The sequence below is a fragment of the Myotis myotis genome, unplaced genomic scaffold (assembly GCF_014108235.1).
Source record: "Myotis myotis isolate mMyoMyo1 unplaced genomic scaffold, mMyoMyo1.p scaffold_m19_p_37, whole genome shotgun sequence".
Lineage (NCBI taxonomy): Eukaryota > Metazoa > Chordata > Mammalia > Chiroptera > Vespertilionidae > Myotis > Myotis myotis.
This window is the reverse complement of record NW_023416343.1, coordinates 896,362-914,269: the sequence shown is the minus strand read 5'-3', so window position 1 is coordinate 914,269 and position 17,908 is coordinate 896,362. Positions and strand designations below refer to the sequence as shown.

General features: G+C 55.4%; 2 protein-coding genes across 5 annotated transcripts in view; one reads left to right on the top strand and one right to left on the bottom strand.

The window, feature by feature from the left end:
* The first annotated feature begins 29 nt into the window (after positions 1 to 29).
* Positions 30 to 14,464, top strand: ZNF276 (zinc finger protein 276). 2 transcript variants are annotated; one of them, XM_036303338.1, is made up of 12 exons: positions 30 to 606; positions 1,886 to 1,908; positions 2,400 to 2,703; positions 3,006 to 3,052; positions 3,147 to 3,593; positions 4,492 to 4,570; positions 5,568 to 5,651; positions 9,559 to 9,669; positions 9,742 to 9,817; positions 10,126 to 10,243; positions 11,003 to 11,102; positions 11,175 to 14,464. In XM_036303338.1, exons 2-12 carry the CDS (start codon positions 1,890 to 1,892, stop codon positions 11,419 to 11,421), a joined length of 1,632 nt encoding a protein of 543 aa, XP_036159231.1. In that variant the 5' UTR covers positions 30 to 606; positions 1,886 to 1,889; the 3' UTR covers positions 11,422 to 14,464. The 2 variants fall into 2 exon arrangements, with proteins under 2 accessions (XP_036159231.1, XP_036159232.1); XM_036303339.1 differs by lacking the exon at positions 1,886 to 1,908 and having other exon boundaries at positions 264 to 606.
* The window catches only part of FANCA (FA complementation group A), a 39,417-nt gene continuing 33,100 nt past the window's right edge, over positions 11,592 to 17,908 (bottom strand). Inside the window, exons 33-43 of one of the 3 annotated variants that reach the window (XM_036303311.1) lie at positions 17,674 to 17,779; positions 16,814 to 16,873; positions 16,576 to 16,680; positions 15,625 to 15,734; positions 14,623 to 14,776; positions 13,506 to 13,568; positions 13,030 to 13,132; positions 12,615 to 12,690; positions 12,329 to 12,485; positions 12,066 to 12,158; positions 11,592 to 11,879 (exon numbers count right to left, since the gene is read on the bottom strand). In XM_036303311.1, coding sequence (XP_036159204.1) covers positions 11,772 to 11,879; positions 12,066 to 12,158; positions 12,329 to 12,485; positions 12,615 to 12,690; positions 13,030 to 13,132; positions 13,506 to 13,568; positions 14,623 to 14,776; positions 15,625 to 15,734; positions 16,576 to 16,680; positions 16,814 to 16,873; positions 17,674 to 17,779 — 1,135 coding nt within the window. In that variant the 3' untranslated portion in view covers positions 11,592 to 11,771. Of the gene's footprint in view, positions 12,159 to 12,328; positions 12,486 to 12,614; positions 12,691 to 13,012; positions 13,133 to 13,505; positions 13,569 to 14,622; positions 14,777 to 15,624; positions 15,735 to 16,575; positions 16,681 to 16,813; positions 16,874 to 17,673; positions 17,780 to 17,908 lie in introns of those variants that run through there. The other 2 variants (XM_036303310.1, XM_036303312.1) reach the window with 2 other exon arrangements.

Here is a 17,908-nt window from a genome sequence, read left to right as displayed (position 1 = left end):
GCGTCCAGGGCGGAAGGGGCGGAGCTGGGGGCGGAGCTCGCCAATAACCTCGGCACAAGTGCTGCCGCGAGCGGGCGAGCTCCCCCGCGACCCTCACTCCGCGGCTGTGACAGGCCCTCCTGCCGGCCCGCCCCCGCCCCGCCCTTCGCGCCGACCGACACGCCTCCCTCCTCACGCGGCCCTGCCCCTGCGCGCCCCGCCCGTCCCGCCTCCCGGGAGCCGAGCGGAGCCGAGCGGCGGGTCGGGCGGGACGAGCGAGCACAGTCCGGCTGAGCGGCCGAGAGCTCCGGGCCCGAGCAGGACCCGCGGCGCCGAGCAGCCGAGCCGAGCGGGCCCGAGCGCAGCCGGGTGGAGCCGAGCGGAGCCGAGCGGGGCGCAGCGCAGGGGCGGCCGCCATGAAACGGGACCGGCTCGGCCGCTTCCTGTCGCCTGGGGCGGCGGGGCCGCGCAGGGGCTCGGGCGGCAGCTGCGGCGGCGGCCGGACCCGGGGCCGCCTCTCCCGCGGCAGGCCGAGCGGGGACGAGGCGCCCGTGGTGGCCGCCCGGCTGGGCTGGGGGCCGGCGCGGGCCTGCGGGGACGCGGGCGAAGACGGCGCCGACGAGGCAGGTGGGTTCCGCCGGCCCGTGACCGTGGCCCGGGCCTCTTCCCGGCGCCCTTGGGCCGCTGGAGGCGGGCGGAGCCTCCCCGGCGCCCGCGCGGGTGCGGTTTCGCAAGCGCCGACCCCGCCTGCCCACGGAGCCCGCGGTGGCCGCTCAGCCCTGCGGGCGGAGGGGCCTGGCCTTGGCCCCGTCCGCGCCGCGTCTGCAGCCCGAGGTCCTTGCGGAGCCCCAGCCCCAGCCGCCGCTCGTTCGCTCAGAACCGGTGGGTGCGGCGCGGCGCGGCGAGGGCCGCTGGCCGGGGCTGGTGCCCGCCTGGCCGGGGCCGGTGCCTTCGCCCTCGCGTGGCGGACGGACCCCGCCCGGCGGGAGGACCTGGGCTCCCCGTCCTTCCCCGCTGGTCGCGGGATGACGCTTCCAGCTCCCTTTAGGAACTTACACTGCTGTGGAGGCGTTCATTTAGTTTAAAAACATTCGTTAAGAGTTTTCTTTGGGAAAAAGTTTTTACTGAGCTACCGTCGATATATCACGTTAGCTTCAGATGCGCAGCGTCACTGACATCTCGGTGTTGTGACAGGAACGCAGTGTCCAGTTGACATCCATCATCTCGCAGCGGCAGCTCTTTTTTTATGCGGAGAACTTTCAAGCTCTGCTCTCAGCACGTTCCGCGCGTACAGTGCAGCGCCGTGAATTAGTCACCAGGCCGCACACCGTTCCTTGTTTAATCGGTGGGAGTTTGTACTTTTTAAAAGGTGGTTTTTTATTGACCTCAGAGAGGACGGGGGAGGGAGCGGAGATGGAGACGTCGATGCGGCGTTGACTTGTGCGTGAGGCCGAAGACAGTGGCCCGGTGTCCTCTCTCGCCCGTGGCTTTCCAGTCCCCGCCGCTGTGTGTTCTGGGCGCCCTGCGCACACACTGATTGACCCTGTGTGCACGCGTTGGTTTCTGGGTCCTCTGTCCTTCCGTCATGTGTCTGTTTTTATGCCAAAGCTACACTGTTTTGACCACTTTCGCTTTGTAGTACAGTTTGAAATAAGGAATTGTGATGCCTCCAGCTTTGGCTCTTTGGGGTCTCTTCTGGTTCCGTGTACGTTTTAAGATTGTTAGTTCTATTTAGTTAGCAATGCTGTTGGACCTGGCTGGATAGCTCAGTTGGTTCGAGCGTTGTCGTCCTGAAACATTAGGGTTCAGGTTCAGTCCCCCTTCAGGGTGCTTACAGAAGGCAACTGGCCCGATATTTCTCACGTTGATGTTTCTCTCTCCCCCCTCCCCCTTCCTCTCTCTCTAGAACAATGAAAAATATTTCATCAGGTGAGGATTTAAAAAAAGGAATCAACCAATGAATGTAAAATAAGCAAAACAACAAATCGATGTTTTTCTCTCTCTGCCCTTCCCCCTTTCCTCTCTCTCAAAATCAGTTTTTACAATGCTATTTGAATTTTGATAGGGATAGTGTTGAATCTTAGATGGCTTTGGGTAGTGTGAACATTTTAACAATAATGAATTCTTCACGTTCACAGAATACTTTTCTATTTATTTGTATCTTCAATTTCTTTCATCAGTGTCATAGTTTTCGGTGTACAGGTCTTCCACCATCTTGGTTAAATTTATTCCTGGATATTTACTCTTTTTGATGCAATTGGAAATTGGATTGTTTCCTTAATTTCTCTTCCTGATGGTTTGTTCCGACTGGTTTTTGCACATTGACTTTGTATCCTTCACTGTGACCTGACTGGCCACGGGCTCCCCTCCTGGAGCTGTGTCTGGCCTGGCCTGACTCACCGTCTCCTGTGCTTGCCCAGGAACAGGCCGGGCTCTTGCCATGGGGCACTGCCGCCTCTGCCACGGGAAGTTCTCTGCACGGAGCCTCCGCAGCATCTCCGCCCGGGCACCAGGGCAGATCTCAGAGAGACCACCCCCAGGGGAGCGCGTGTTCGTCAGGGACTTCCAGCACCTGCTGGGGGTGGCCGTCCACCAGGACCCAGCTTTGTCTCAGTTTGTCTGCAAGAACTGCCACGCCCAGTTCTACCAGTGCCACGGCCTCCTCCAGTCCTTCCTGCAGAGAGTCAACGTGTCCCCGATGGGCCCCCGGAAGCCCTGCACACAGTAGGCGCTCCCTCCTTTGTTCATTTGGGGGTGCTCAGGTTAAGTCCCCGGTGTACTGTGCGGTTCTCGGCACAGGAAGTGCCTGGTGGGAACCTGTGCAGTGGGGGGGCCATGGTGCGGTGGCAGTGGACACGTGGAAGCCCCAGAGCGGCTGGTGTGGGAGGTGAGGGCCGAGAGGGCTCTGAGTGTCAGGAGACAGCATGGCGGGGCGGGGCAGCCCCATGTGGGAGAGCCGGTAAAGGGAGCGAGCCTGCCCCCCGCTTGCTGCGGGCCCCACTCACGTCCATGCTGCTCCTTTGCAGGGTGGGTGCCCAGCCCCCAACAGAGGCCGAGGAGGGAGCGTGTTTGGGTGAGTGTCCCCATCCCTGGAGTGTGGGGTATAGGTGGGCTCCCTGGACTGGGTGCTGACCAGCCAGGGGGCTGCTGTCTGTGCCTTTCCTCAGTGGACCTGATCACGTCAAGCCCGGAAGGTCTGCGTGGCCTGGTGGGGTGGGTGCATGGACACGCGGCCGGCTGTGGGGCCCTGCCCAGCCTCCAGAGGACGCTGTCCTCCGAGTGCTGCGGTGCCATCCAGGCCGTGTGGGGCTGCGCCCAAGGCCATGACTACACCATGGACGCCGACCCCAGCTGCGGGGCTCTCCTGCTGGACAGTGCATTGTCGGTCAAGTGGACGTGGGACAAGGAGACAGCCCCCCGGCTCACCCAGCATCGGAGGTCCAACCCCACTGGGGCTACCCCTCCGCGCTCCCAGGGCGGAGCGACCACAGCCTGGGCTGAGACGGAGACGCTGTCCAACACGGACGTGGTCCAGCCCCCTTCAGATGGCAGCCCTGTGGGGCCTGGGCCGAGCCCCCTGCCTCAGTCAAGCCTGCCCCCAAGTGGGGCTCCAGGTAGGAGCGTCTCTGGGCTGTTAGACCAGGATTCCTACCCCTGAGCCAGCAGGGCCCTCGCAGGAAGTGGATGTCTGCACGTGTGGGCAGTGGTGGCGGAGTCTTGTGGGCATCTGGCGGCAGGGAGGGCTGAGACCCGGTGCTGGCCGTGCCTGTGAGGCGCACGTCTCTGCTATCCCGCCTCACCGCCTGCTCCGGCCAGGGGACGAGGGAGGAAGAATGGGGCCTTGTTGCAGGGGGTGGGGGAAGAGGACAGCTGTGCCTGAGGCTGTTTTGGGTCATTTCCTGGGCCTCAGCCAGCACCCTAGTGACACCCCAGTGGGACGTGTGGACAGGCTCCTTTGCTGCGTGGTGAGGGAAACAGGCCCTTGGGTGGTGCAGTGGCTTAGGGACATCACGTTGGGCCAGGCCGGCTCCTGCCTGTCAGCTGCCATGTGTGCCCGTCTGCAGTGGGCGCTCGGCCACTGGAGTGCGAGTCCTTTCAGAAAGTGCCACTCCCAGGATGGCTCCGAGAGGGCGATGCTCAGGCTGGAGGAAGCGGGGACTGTGCGGAGGGCCCTTAGGGCTGCACGGCTCTTTAAACTGTGCACGCGATCCATTCATGACGTGTGAGTCGTCCCCCCTGAAACAGCTGGATGGGAACCTCTGGGGAGGAGGTCGCCAGCTGTGACTGTCGCTGGGTATCGGGTGCTCGGTGCTGCCTGTGCTAGACACGGTGGCCTGTGAGGTTGGCAGTGTTGGGACCTTGTGGGGGATGGAGCTGGGAGGTGGGTGGGATGTGAGGCTGGAGGACCCCAGGCTCACAAGGAAGGCTCTGTCGTCAGGCGGCCATGCCTCCTTGCTGGGAGCCCTGCCTACGCACCAGTTGGTAACAGGAGCCTTGTTCTTTGTTTCTCAGGGCAGTTGGGTGAGAAGCAGCTTCCATCTTCAACCTCGGATGATCGGGTAAAAGACGAGTTCAGTGACCTTTCTGAGGGGTGAGAGAAGAGTGGGTTTAAACAGCCTAAAATTTCTCCTTGGAAAACCAAACTCTACCATCCTAGGGGCTCGCTGTCCATGTCCTGGCCAGGGGTGCTTCCAGGCTTCTCGGTCCTGATTAGGGGCTTCCTGGGTCCCAGAGGGCACCCCGCTGATGCAGCTACCAGGCAGCGGGACCTGCGTGTGCAGAGCTCCTGGGAGGGTCCCGGGGGCACCCTCTGCTGCTGCCCCTGTCTCCTTCAGGCCTTCGTTCTGTGCTGGCCCCATGCTCCTCCAGCAGAGGACGCAGCCTCTGGCCCTGTCGTGGCACGAGTGTGACGGGGGCTGTCTGCTTCTGGCCCCCTGCCGCTGAGCCAGGCACCTCAGACCCTTCCAGCCTGACCCCACTAGCTGTGGCTGGAAGGCAGATGCACCCTTGTCCGTAGAGTAGGACAGTTTCAGTGCAGCTCCAGTCGGGCACCAGTGGCCGAGGTGCCGGAAGAACCCGAGGGTATGTGCTAGAAACACCCCGGGACCAGGCGTGGCCGGGGGTCTTGCAGCCTCGAGCCGTTCTGTCCGACGGGTGGCGGCCAAAGGGGAAGGCCATGGCGAGCCAACAGAGTGAACAGTGACTCATACTTGAGGGCGAAGGTTACAGGCATAGAGCTTTTTCTGGCCTTTGTGACCTTTGAAATGGCTGTCAGCTGACCTATCAGTTGGACAGGTGCTCACAGGGTGAGGGCTGTTCTGAGCGTCCACTACTCAGAAGCCCACCACCTATGGGGTCTTCACACCCGCCTGGGGCCTCCTTGGAGAGGTTCCTTCTGAGTTTGGGGTCCTGATGTGAGGAGAGCATGGAAGGAGATGGGATAGATATTGGGGGCTTCTAGGTTTCTTTCAGTCTTTTCAGAACTAAAACATGGACTGTGGGGACCTGTATGGTGTCTGCAGGCAGGAAGTCGCATCAGATCTGTCACCCACCCAGAGCTTTGCTAAAGGCTCTCTCTTTTGTCCTAGGGACTTCCTGAGTGAAGACGACAATGACAAGAAGCAGAACACCCAGTCCTCAGATGAGTCCTTTGAGCCTTACCCAGAAAAGAAGTAAGTGGGTCTTGGTGCAAGGCCTGGGGCTGGTGTCCATCGGGGAGCTGGATGCTGGATGTGTGTGCTCCCCGCACATGGTGTTTTGGATCAGCCTGCCAAGCCCAGTGCAATGTGGTTTCTGAGGGAGATGAGGCCTCCCCAGGACAGCTCTGGGCCCTGGCCTCAGTGTCATTCGTGAGGGAGCTGACGTCCAGGTGAGGATGGCAGGAGCCCGTGGGCATGACCCAGCCTCATTTTGGAGCTCTTTGCCTGCCTTGTGCCAGTCCTGCTCACGGCCACACCACCCGGCCAGCCTCTGATTCCTGCTCTAGGTGCTGAGTCTCTGGGGTTGGACTCAGCCTTGCACTTGTTCACAGCTCTGCCTCGGGCACCGATTTCTATGCCACTTCCTTGTTGGGGAGCTTTTGTGACCTTGTGTTGACCTCTTTTCAAGGACTTGTCTCTGCAGGTAGAACGTAGGGTCCTGGCAGGAAGGGACGATTTTTATTTGTGTCACTTTCTTCCCAACCCTGTGCCCAGGAACCCCCAAACCCCTGCAGTGTCGATGCCCGACATGGGCACTGTCCTTCAGCATTTCACAGCACAGTGAAACAAGCACACACCATCAGCCAAGAAAACGCAGAGACAGATTGAGAAGCAATCACGAGTTCTTTTCCTTGAAGTTCTGACAGGGGTTACGGAGAACAGGACAATAGGCAGCTCTGGGGAGACATCAGTCAGTGTGCAGCCCTGAGGCTCCCCACCCCCACCCCCAGCTGTCCCATCCACCTGTGAAACCCACAGGCTCCCTGAAGCCTCCTGCTCTCTGCAACTGTAGTCCAGGGTGGGAGGGAAATGGCAAATTACCTGTCAGTGCAGCCGACAGGTGCCATGCCACTCAGAAGAGGGTAGAGGCCAGTGATTGGGACATGCAGCCAGGTTCAAAGCACAGTTACTTGAGACAAGGAGAGAAGCCTAACGCAGTCATCAAAAAGGTTCTTTTAATCTTCTCATTAAAGGGAGGACAACTATTTATAACCCTTCTTTACAATTTGTGGTAACATACACAGTTTGCCATTTTTAAGTTCAGTGGCATTAAGTACATTCACAATGTTGTGCAACAATCGCCACTATTTACAAATTTGTCACCACCCCGAGCAGAACCTCTGTACACATTAAGCAATGACTTCCCTGTCCTCCCCCGGGCCCTGACAACCTCTAGTCTAGGTACTGATTCTAGGGACCTCAGTGGGATTATAGTTGTCCTTTGTGACTGGCTCCTTTTGAGATTTACCATATTATAGCCCAAGTCGGAGCTTAACCACATCTTGGGTTGTTTTCACCTTTTGGTTATTGTGAATAATGCTCTGAACACTGAGGTACAGTCATCCTAATGGGTGGAAGTGGTACCTCAATGTTAATTTGCTTTGCATTTATCTAATGATTAGTGATGTTGAGCATCTTTTCACATTTTTTTTAAAGAGAAAAAACATCAATTTGTTCTACTTATCTATGCATTCATTAATTGACTTTTGTATGTGCCCTAACTGGGATAGAACCTGTAAACCTGGATTATCAGGACAACACTCTAACCAACTGAGCTACTCGGCCAGCGCCACGTGTATGCTTATATCTTCTTTGGAGAAATGCCCTCCAAGTCCTTTGCCTATATTTTAATTGGGTTGTCTTTTTGCTGTTGAGTTATAAGGTAGTTTTTCCTATTCAGTGGGTCATCTATTTCACTCTCTTGGTCGTGTCATTTGGTGTGCAAAAGTTATGATTTCGAAGTCCAGTTTACCTATTTTTACTTTTGCTGCCTGTGCTTTTGTGTCATATTTTTTTTTTAAATATATTTTATTGATTTTTTTACAGAGAGGAAGGGAGAGAGATAGCTAGAAACATCGATGGGAGAGAAACATCGATCAGCCGCCTCCTGCACATCTCCTACTGGGGATGTGCCCGCAACCCAGGTACATGCCCTTGACCGGAATCGAACCTGGGACCTTTCAGTCCGCAGGCCGACGCTCCATCCACTGAGCCAAACTGGCTTCGGCTTTGTGTCATATTTAAGAAACCATTGCCAAGTCCAAGATCATGAAGACTTACTGCTGTTTTCTTCCAAGAGCTTTATAATTTTAGCTCATATTCCGGCCTTTGATCTGAGTTAACTTTTGTATGTAGCGTACATTAGGGGTAGTTTCTTTCTGCGTGTAGATGTTGTTTCCCAGCACCTTTGTTGGAGACTGTCCTTTCCCTGTAGAATAATCTGGGCACTCTTGTTGAAAATAGTTGATTGTACTTTTGAGGGTTTATTTCTATCCTCTTAATTCTATTCAATTGGTCTACGCATCTGTCTTTATGCAAGCACCACAGTTTTGATTATTGTAACTTCGTAGCAAATTTTGTATTCAGGAAGTTGAGTCCTCCCATCAGTTTTTCAAAATTGTTTGGCTATTCGGGCCCCTTGAAATTCAACGTGAAATTTTGGACTTTTTTTTCCCTACTAAAAACACCATTGGGATTTAGATAGAGATTAAATCTGTAGTTTGCTTTGGGAGAAGCATTGCCATCTTAATAGTCTTCTAATCCATGAATATGGGATGCCTTTCCACTTATTTAGGCCTTTCATTTCTTTCATCAGTGTTTTGTAGTTTTCAGTGTATAAGTCATTCACTTCTTTGGTTAAGTTTATTCCTTATTTATTATTTTTGATGTGATTGCAAATGAATTTTCTTAATTTCCTTTTTGGGTTGTTGTTGTGTAGAAATAGAACTGGTGTTTGTGTGCTGATTTTGCACCCCGCAACTTTGCTGAATTTATTTTGTATGGGGACTCTGTAGGGTTCTTTATATATAAAATCATGTCATCTGTGAATAGAGGTAATTTTCCTTCCTAATTTAGATGGCTTTTATTTTTTCTTGCCTAATCTCTCTGACTAGGATATCCAGCATTATATTCTTGATCTCAGAGGGAACTTTTTAGTCTCTAACCATTGAAGATGATGTCAGCTATGGCTAGTCACATATAGCCCCAGGTGCTCCCTTCTATTTCTTTTTCACTTTATTTTAATTATAACATATTTATTGTTGAAAGTATTACAGCTGCCCCCCCCCCTTTTTTTTTAAGATTTTTTATTTTTAGGAAGGGAGAAGGAGAAAGAGAAATATCAATTTGAGAGCGAAACATTGATGGGCTGCCTCATACACACCCTTAGGCATGTGCCCTGACCAGGAATCAAACCAGCCACCTTTTGGTGCACAAGAAGATGCCCAAATGAGCCACACCAGCCAGTGCTCCCTCCCATTTCTGACCGAGTTCCTTAAATGTCTGGGTCCAAAAAGGAAGACGTGTGTTCTCTAAACTTTTACTAGACCCTACTGGTCACGCACCAAGTCCCATGGCCCACTCTGGCCCGTGGCAGAGCTGAATGGGGTGGCAGCTGGTGGAGCACATAGAGCACTCTTCCCAGAGGCAGCACTTGCCCCTCAAGGACTTCTGGTTGCTGTGAGTCTCCCATCAGGGTCCAAAGTTCCACAGCTGCTGGATCTGATCTTTTTCCTAGCTTAATGGTTGTTCTGGTCCAGGGACTGACCCCTAAAGCTTCTGTATTCCACCTTTTTCCATGGCGTCTCGTGTTTGGTTTTGATATTTAGAATAGGGTGTAAGACTGCAGTCCTAAAAACCCACTTCTGTAGTCATTGTCCCTGCACTTGGCCCTCCCATGGGGGCAGTACCGGGCATCTGCCTACTGAGTTGTTCTGGCTTTGGTGGCTGAGGGTCCAGTTCAGGGCACCCAGTTAGGACATAGACTGAAGCAGGCTAGCCCTGGAAGCTGAATCATATCGGAGAACATGAAGGAAAGTGAGACCCATGTACAGAGGTCAGACCTATCACTGCATCTGATTTACCTTTTTATTCCCCCCAGAGTCTCTGGTAAAAAGAATGGGAGCAAAGAGGCCAAGAAGCCTGAAGAACCAAAAATCCGAAAGAAGCCTGGCCCGAAGCCGGGCTGGAAGAACAAGCTGCGCTGTGAGAGGTGAGGCCGGGTGTGGGCTGCACGGCCGGGTGTGCGGCCAGGGCGGCAGCTCCATGGTGCCCTGTGTTTTAGGGAGGAGCTGCCCACCATCTACAAGTGCCCATATCAAGGCTGCACAGCTGTGTACCGAGGGGCTGATGGCATGAAGGTAAGGAAGGTGCTACTGAAGCCAGGGCAGGAGTCTGCGGGAGCAGGGGGAGGTGTCAGGCCCAGACTCACGCAAGGGTGCCCGTGAACCTGGGGAAATGGAGATGTGAAGCGACCCCGCCATTGCCATGCTGCGTGGGGGAGGATGCACCGGCCTTTGCTCTGGGAAAGCACCCGTCTTCAGTGAGGGATGGTGGATCTGTCCCTTCGAGGGTGGTGCACAGGGCTCAGAGGCGGCAGGTGCTGTGTGGTGGGTGAGCTGCTGTCCAGTCCCAGCCCAGCACTCAGGGCCTCACTGTTCCCCTGCAGAAGCACATAAAGGAGCACCATGAAGAAGTCCGCGAGAGGCCCTGTCCCCACCCTGGCTGCAACAAGGTGTTCATGATTGACCGCTACCTACAGCGGCATGTGAAGCTCATCCACACAGGTGCATCCCTGACCCCCTCATGGGAACAGCCCCCGGGTCCCCATCTTGGCCTCGTGGGTAGTGTGTTGTTCGTGGGCTGCAGTGTTGACAAGTCAGCTCAGTTGGTCAGTGTGGAACTGGCAGCAAAGAAATCCGTGTGCCTTTCTGTGCATGTATTGTGGTGGGTTTTTTAATTTTTTTAAAAAAAGTCATGTTTTTGGGATAAGAGGAAGCCACATGCATTGTAGAAATGGTGAGACAAAGGCTCAGATGCAGCCACCACCGTCAGCTCAAGGGCCACCACTTCTCTATGTCACAACCTGGGCTGATACAGATTCATCATTTTCATGGTGTGACCCACACCACCCACGTCAGGAAACACAAGAACCACACATACACCTACTGTCCAGGATCGGATCGGTCGTAGTTTGACCGTTGGTTTTTGTTCCAAGAGTCTAAGAAACTGACTTCCAGGATGGGGGCTCCCCTGGGGGTCCCATGTGGAGTGGCAGTACCTGAGACCTTGTGATGTGGCTCCTCTGAGAATCTGTGCTCAAGTAGGTAGAGGGCCTTCTAAGACGTTTAAGAAAACTGGCTTCCACCGTGCAGTGGATTTAGAGGAAGCTTCCAGACATGGGTTGCAGGGCTCCGCTAATGATTTGTATGAAAATTGTCTCTCATCTGAGTAGTCAGGTCAGCAAGGTCCCCTGCTTGGGCACTGAGTGTAGAAAGCCCAGAAGGTGGGCCTTCTGGGGCCTGTGCTCACCTGTCTCTCCTCAGAGGTGCGGAACTACATCTGTGATGAGTGTGGACAGACCTTCAAGCAGCGGAAACACCTCCTCGTCCACCAGATGCGGCACTCGGGAGCCAAGCCTCTGCAGTAAGTGTGACCTGGGGTCTCCTGGTGGCCACACAGGCACCCAGATCCTCGCTCACTCCCCCTGTCCCCTAGGTGTGAAGTCTGTGGGTTCCAGTGCCGGCAGCGGGCATCCCTCAAGTACCACATGACCAAACACAAGGCTGAGACTGAGCTGGACTTTGCCTGTGACCAGTGTGGCCGGCGGTTCGAGAAGGCTCACAATCTTAACGTGCATATGTCCATGGTCCACCCTCTGACGCAGACCCAAGACAAGGCCCTGCCCCTGGAGCCATCGCCCAGGACCACAGAGGGTCAGGCTGTGAAGCCTGAGCCCACCTGAGGGTGCTCAGCACCTGAACTCAACAGGTGGTAGGTGGGGTGGAAGGACGCCTTTATAGTTCCTCCCATGAGACCTGAAGGCACAGCTTGGCTCACTCTGAGAGACCCCATGCTGGACCTCACCCCTGTGCTGGAAGGTGGGGGCGCAGTGCAAGGCCGAGGTAGCCTTTCTGGGACCAGCCGTTTATTTTCCTACGAACATGGACTTGGGGCCAGACGCAAATTTTAAAGAGTCCTGTCCCTCACGCAAGCAGCCACGGAGGTTTGTAATCCACTTTTTCGTGCAACAAGAGCTCCACGTCATGCTCGTAATAAATTATTTACAAAGGAGCAGTGCGTGTGCGGGTCCAGTCAGAAGAGGCAGGGCTCCTGGGAGAGGCCAGTGTCCCGCATGTCCCGCTGCCTGCTCAGGAGGGCAGCACTCACTTCGGGGTCACAGTCTCCACGAGTGGCCAGCAGCTGCAAGAAAACACCATGCTCAGTGCAGCACAGCCCCAACACCAAGGCATGGGGGGGAGCTGGTGACCGGAGCTGACCAGAAAGTGGCCATGTGTTGGGCCTCCGCATCCTCACACTTGCATAGTGATTTGGATTATACACAAACACCATGGGGAGAAAATACCATGGGGAACACTTAGGCGTTACCTCTGCCATGTTAGAGAAGCTCTTTCTGGAGCACCGAGGTATTGATTGCAGCAGAAAAAGACGAGCTTTTGTTATCAGGCCGACAGGGCAGCACTAGAGAGAACAGACAGAGCCACAGTCAGGTGCCCACATGTGTGCCAGGAGGGGTCCTCACCTGAGAGTTTGCCACGTGGGCCCGTGGGATGTGCCCTCTGCCTCTTGGGTTGTAGGAGGTGGGCCCGTGGGATGTGCCAATTGCCCAGATAGCCCACCCTTTCACCTGCCTGGCCCTGGAGCTCCTGAGTCCTGCTGGCCAGAGTCGAGAGTACACCTGTCTCCCCGGCTACGAAGAGGCCAAGCAGCCTGAGATACATGTCCACTGCAATGTGCAGGAAGGCATCATTCTGGGTGAGGGCGTCTTCGTCAAAGTAGGAGAGGAGGCTGATGGTGAGACTAGATGTCAGGTGACACCAAGACCTCCCAGAGAAGGACAGTTGGCACAGGAAGTTCCAGGCCATCTCTGCCATCTGGAGGGAGACCCACTGTGGTCTGACCAGAATAGGGAGTTACCTGTAGAAGGCGACTGGCAGCAGCCTGACATGCTGGTCCGGGGCCAGGAGGAGAAGGAGGTGACCCAGGCCGGCATCTACAACCCAAGGGGCTCAGTCAGCCCTGACTGCCACCCCCCAGGACTGGTGTCTTCAGAGGACCTTGTGTACCTTTGTGGGCCAGGCAGGTGGACCCCTACATGATAGCTCAGTGCCACCCTGGGGTCCTTGGTGCTCCACTAAATTCTTTTACAGGCTTTTGTCCTGATGAAAATGTAGGGTTTATATGCTTTGCAAGAAGATAACCATTTGAAAGTTGCTTCTGAAGGGACTCAAATGTCAAAAGCCACAGTCGGACTCTGCTGGGTCAACTGCGCTCCTAGCCAATGGCGGATGACTAGAGACCATTGGCTATCAGGTCTCAGTGGATTTCTTACCTGTCTCTGTCAACTGAAAGAGCGGCAGCCAGGGCACCTTCCTCTTCTCCAAACACCCCAAGATCTCGGCACAAACGTCCAAAGCCGTCAGGCAGTTGCCAGCCTGTGACCCACAGAAGAGGAAGAATGACTTGGACGGCGGTGGCTGCAGAGCTGAATGTCTTGCTGGGTTCAGGCTGGGCATGTGGGGAAGAGGGACGACCCTCTTCACAGAAGGGAGCCTTTCCTTGTTACAGAGTGTGTCGCTCAAGGCCTCTGATGAAGGGAACGCCGGCAGGAGGAGGTGGCCAGGGACCCTGGGGCCCAAGTGCTTAAGTAAGACATCAAAACAAAGGCCAAGGCCGAGGAGCTCCTACTCCAGTGAGCACAGGACTCCCCCCACCCCCTCCCCACCCCGACCCAGGAGGGCTGGGCCCCTGAGGACCTGCAGCTTCAAGAACCTGGGGAAGAACCCTGAGACATGAGGGATAACATACGTGTGGGGTCAGGTATGTCGACAGCAGGCCCATCAAGGAAAAGAAAAACAGGACAACCAGCAGCTGCAAATACAAACAGGGACACTTGCAACGTGAAGTCATCCGTGCTGTCCCCACAGCGCAGTCCTAGGTGTGGAACGCAGCATTCCTCACCACCACTTACAGGCCCAGGACACAAACTTTTCCTCTAAGTGGATCTTCTCAGAATGAAAAATTCCCACGTTTAAGCAGAAATTAATTGTGTAAAATTATTACTGACTGATCATTTTTATGCTCGTCTTTAAACCAGGCTATTGCCAGGGGTCTCCCTGGTGTGTGAGTGTCCCCACCACAGGTAGCTTATCTGTGCAGTGAGCCACCAGCTCAGCCTCGTTCCCTGGCTTTGTGTCCAGAAATGTTTGTAAAACTCAGGTGGTAAACCCACAGGCTACATCCCGCTTCTCTGACCCTGACCGCAGGCACACCCAGGCTGGATGGCGCCTCTGTGGACCCTGTCCTGTCCCCTTGGTCAGGCCTGTCACCAGGCCTTCCAACAGAACCACCTGAAAACAATCATGGAAGAATCTTATTTGTAGGTTTTTTACTTTATTAATCACCAAAAATAGATTGGCTCAGCAACTGATTTAGTTGTCCAGCAGGTGGACACATGCTGAGCTGACAGGTGGCCTCGAGTGCCCTGGCTACAGACGGTCCCACAACTCCCAGTAGGGACATTTCAAGGTGCCAGCCTGGACTCAGAGCACCTGCCCTCCACCTGCCCTGTCTCTCGGCCTGTGCCTAACTGTGGTGCATGTGAACCGAGGGTGTGGAAATGGACACCAGGTTCCACTGGACAGTTGACAGCCCTGCCCGGGGTTGTGATGTGAATAAGAAAAAGATCAATGAAAGCACTTCAAAAATGAAACTAAGATATTCTTTTTATAATAAACTTGAGAGTCAAAGTCTTATGAAATCTTAAACCCAGCAAATTTTACTTTCAAATAAAGTGTCAGAATCTCCAAACTTCCTGTCTGTGCTTGGGAAAGCTCAGTCATTAGGTGAGCTCTGAGGAACACCACTGACCAGAACACTGACAGCGGGCCTGCTGGGGAGGGAGAGAGAGAAGAGCTGTCCTTGCCTCTTCCGTGGGGCAGTGCAGCCTCTCCAGGCCTCTCCTCAGACTCCCTTTCCCAGCTTGTTGAATCGCAAAGTGCAGCGCAGCAGCAGAGACCCAGGCCGGGCCCGAGGTGGGGGACACTGTGTCAGGGGACTCTGTGTCGGGGGACAGGAGGCTGGGAAGAAGAGAGATGTGTGTCATCACAGGAGCCTGTCAGTCAAGTCACCACTGCAAACCTAAGGTCCTTGTTCCCAAAACTGTCACAGTGCAGACCCACCTGCCTAGGGTGAGCCATGAGGGGCTCAGAGTCGGCAGAAACAGCCTGCAGAGCCCAAGCCTGTCATGGGCTCATCCTTGGTTTAGGGTCCAGTTTCTGGTTGCAGCATGCCTGTGCCCTGGACACGAGGCACGGTAGGGCCTGACCAGGGCACTGGTCCCAGTGCCTGAGCTGAGGCCCATGGCCCACAGTCTGCAGCTCGGACCCTACTGACTATGGTGCTGCTCAGAAAGGTTCTGCGGCAGGTGAAAAACAGGCTGGAAATTCATAATGGGGTGGAACGCACCATCTACTCTGTAGAAGGAGGTGGGTGGGCAGGACTTGCCTTCCTTATTTCCTGAGCAGATTTTGAGCACCCCTGACCCTGCAGGGAGACGGGTGCACATCAGGGATAAAAACGCAAGTCACAGAAATGAAAGGCGGCTAGATGGGGACTTGAGATTCCTTTGATGACCTCACAGCACCCCACATCCAGCAGGATACTGGAGACCATTGGCCCAGCAGTCCCAGGAGAGTGGGTCAACCAGGTCACTCAGGCTCAGAAACCTGAGCAAGGTCTAACTGATTACTTAGGCTGAAATCGGTCTTTCCCAAAACATTCCTGAATTCTCACTCAGGGACCTGTCAGATCAGTTCTGCTGCTGGGTCCTGTAGCACCTGCCCACAAGGCACCCTGTAAACACCCTAAGGTATCCATGGAGATAACCCAGAGCACTTTCTCCCCATGCCCCACTGTCAGCACCCACCTGCTGGCAAACTGCCAGGCGTCACGCAGCCTCTGCAGCTCTCGGGGCAGCGGGCTCTGGAAGCACCTCCACCGACAGAGAAGCTCGGGCTCTAGGCGCAGCCACCAGAACTGCCGGAGAGAAAGGTCACAAATCAATAGATCAGGGCCCTGAGTTTGGGGCAAGAGAGGTATGTCCACTCCACCAGCTGCCACCACCCCCAGGCCGGCTCACATCTACCCAGCACTTCAGAAGGTCATGGGCAACATCGCGTGCACTCCATCGCAGGAAGGCTCAGAGCCGTTCCGTGGGGCACCCTCATCTGCCTGTGCCAAGGACATGGATTGGAAACCAGAAGCCTTGCCTAAAGAGGTGCCTGTGCGTGGGGTCGGCCACACTGTCCAATAGCTCAGCCAGTTCCCCAATATCCCCGCTGAGCAACACGGGACAGGTCACCCACTGAGCTACAGGGGAAATGCCACCATTGCCTGTGAAGTAGCTCAAGTTCCACGCTGTTAGTGTCAGAATCCCACCAGAGATGGAGAAGGGAGAGAGAAAGCTGTGTTGTCAGGGTGCTAACCTAAGACAGCCAGCAACGGCACCCAAAGGTCCCACCCAAGGCCTCTGGCAGGGGCTGAGGTAGCCTCTGTTCATCCTGAGATAGCAGCCGAGACGGCAGATGCAGCGAACACAAAGTGACACCCGCAGGAGAGCACAGGCCGACACCGCCCAACCTCAGCCAACGCTGAACAGCAGGTGCTGAGCCAATGCCCAGGCTGATCCTTCACACTTGCGTGTCCACGCTGCCCGAGGCAGGCGCAGGGTGGCAGCCAGGGGACCTGTCACCCCACCTGTGTCCTGACATATTCTCCCTACCCCCACTTCTCCCCAAGTTTTCTCTTGAATTATAGTAACTGGGATGAGATTTTAGTGGGGAACAGACAACACCTCCAGCAGGAGAGCTGGGCCTACCAGAGCAGAGGTTAAAACCAAGGGGCACTCGGTCTGACAGGCGGTCAGGATCTGGTTGGCTGTCAGGGCGGGGTCTCTGCTTCGTGAGCAGGCCTGGAGGAGCCCCTATAGAAGAGAATGTGCCAGAAGTTTAGCGGTTTGCACGTGAACCCAAGCCCTGAAAGACACTGGCTTCCCAGCAGCACCAGACATGAGGCTCCTGCGCGGCCAGGTGGGAGGTAGAGGGAAAGGGAATTACCCGGAAGAAGTGGACGGTAACGTCGTGCGTCAGGGCACCTCCGTGGGAACCCAAGTTTCTCTGCAAAATAGTACAGGTCAGTGAGAGAGCAGCCAGTGGTGGGAAGATGAGGATGGTGTCTGACAGGTGGAGGTGTGAAGACAGCTGCCTGTTCACAGCACCATCATGGACCCTGGAGGGCTGCCCCTGCTCACTGCCTCTCCACACTTCTCTGAGCAACACGATTTCCCCCCAGCCTGCCCGCTCTGGTGCCAACACAGGGGGTGGGGGGCCTCCAAGTGTCCGGGTACCCAGTGAGGCAGGGGAGCAGCTCTGTGTACTGGATGGAGCCCTAGTTCAATCTCTAGTCATAGCTGTGCTTTTCCAAAAACTAGAAAAATATCTCCGGGGTAGAAGCTGTTCCCTGAAGTGAGCAGGGGGCACGTTTATTTGTCACCTTACTGACCCTCCAAGTAAGATCAGAGGCCCCTACACTGAGCCACCTGCAAAATGGAAGGAAGGAAACGGGGCCACCTGGTGGCAACAGTGTGGTCACAGCATCACTCAGAGTCAAAAATGGAAAGGGAGATGCATGGTGAGCGAATGGTTTGCAGGCTTCATGGGTCCAACAAGGCCGTGACAGTCCTGTGGAGGAGGGAGCGAGCCCCGGCCTGCATTCACTGGCCCGTGTTGGTGGTGGGTGAGGGCCTGCACACCCAGCTCCAGCCAACACGCTCCACATCCCACGTGGTCAGGACCCGCCTGTGGCAATTACTAGTAGCTCCAATTGACCACAGACACACTCATGAATTCAGGACCAGCCCTGAGTGACCAGATCGCGCCTCATCCCTGAGTCCCAAGGTCACTTGCATGGCACTTACCAGCTCAGAGTTGACCAAGTGGAAGAACTCAGCGCAGTCAGGGGTGGCTGGTTGTTCTGCCCGGGGGTTGCCGACAAGGACAGACGGAGGGAGTCCGAGGAGGATTCTTGGAGAAGAGGCAGTGCATCAAGGGTGGAGGCATCACCTAACTTTGCTTCTCGAGAACTTAGATCTCAAGGCTGCAAGGACCCTCCCAATTCACTCTTGGAATCAGAGTGTGGTCTGCAGCCCCCAT

Excerpts from the sequence above, each read along its gene's own strand:
- ZNF276 (XM_036303339.1), top strand. The coding sequence starts at position 396 with ATGAAACGGGACCGGCTCGGCCGCTTCCTGTCGCCTGGGGCGGCGGGG. Across the intron at positions 607-2,399 it reads AGACGGCGCCGACGAGGCAG|GAACAGGCCGGGCTCTTGCC; the intron begins GTGGGTTCCGCC and ends GTGCTTGCCCAG. Across the intron at positions 2,704-3,005 it reads CCCCGGAAGCCCTGCACACA|GGTGGGTGCCCAGCCCCCAA; the intron begins GTAGGCGCTCCC and ends GCTCCTTTGCAG.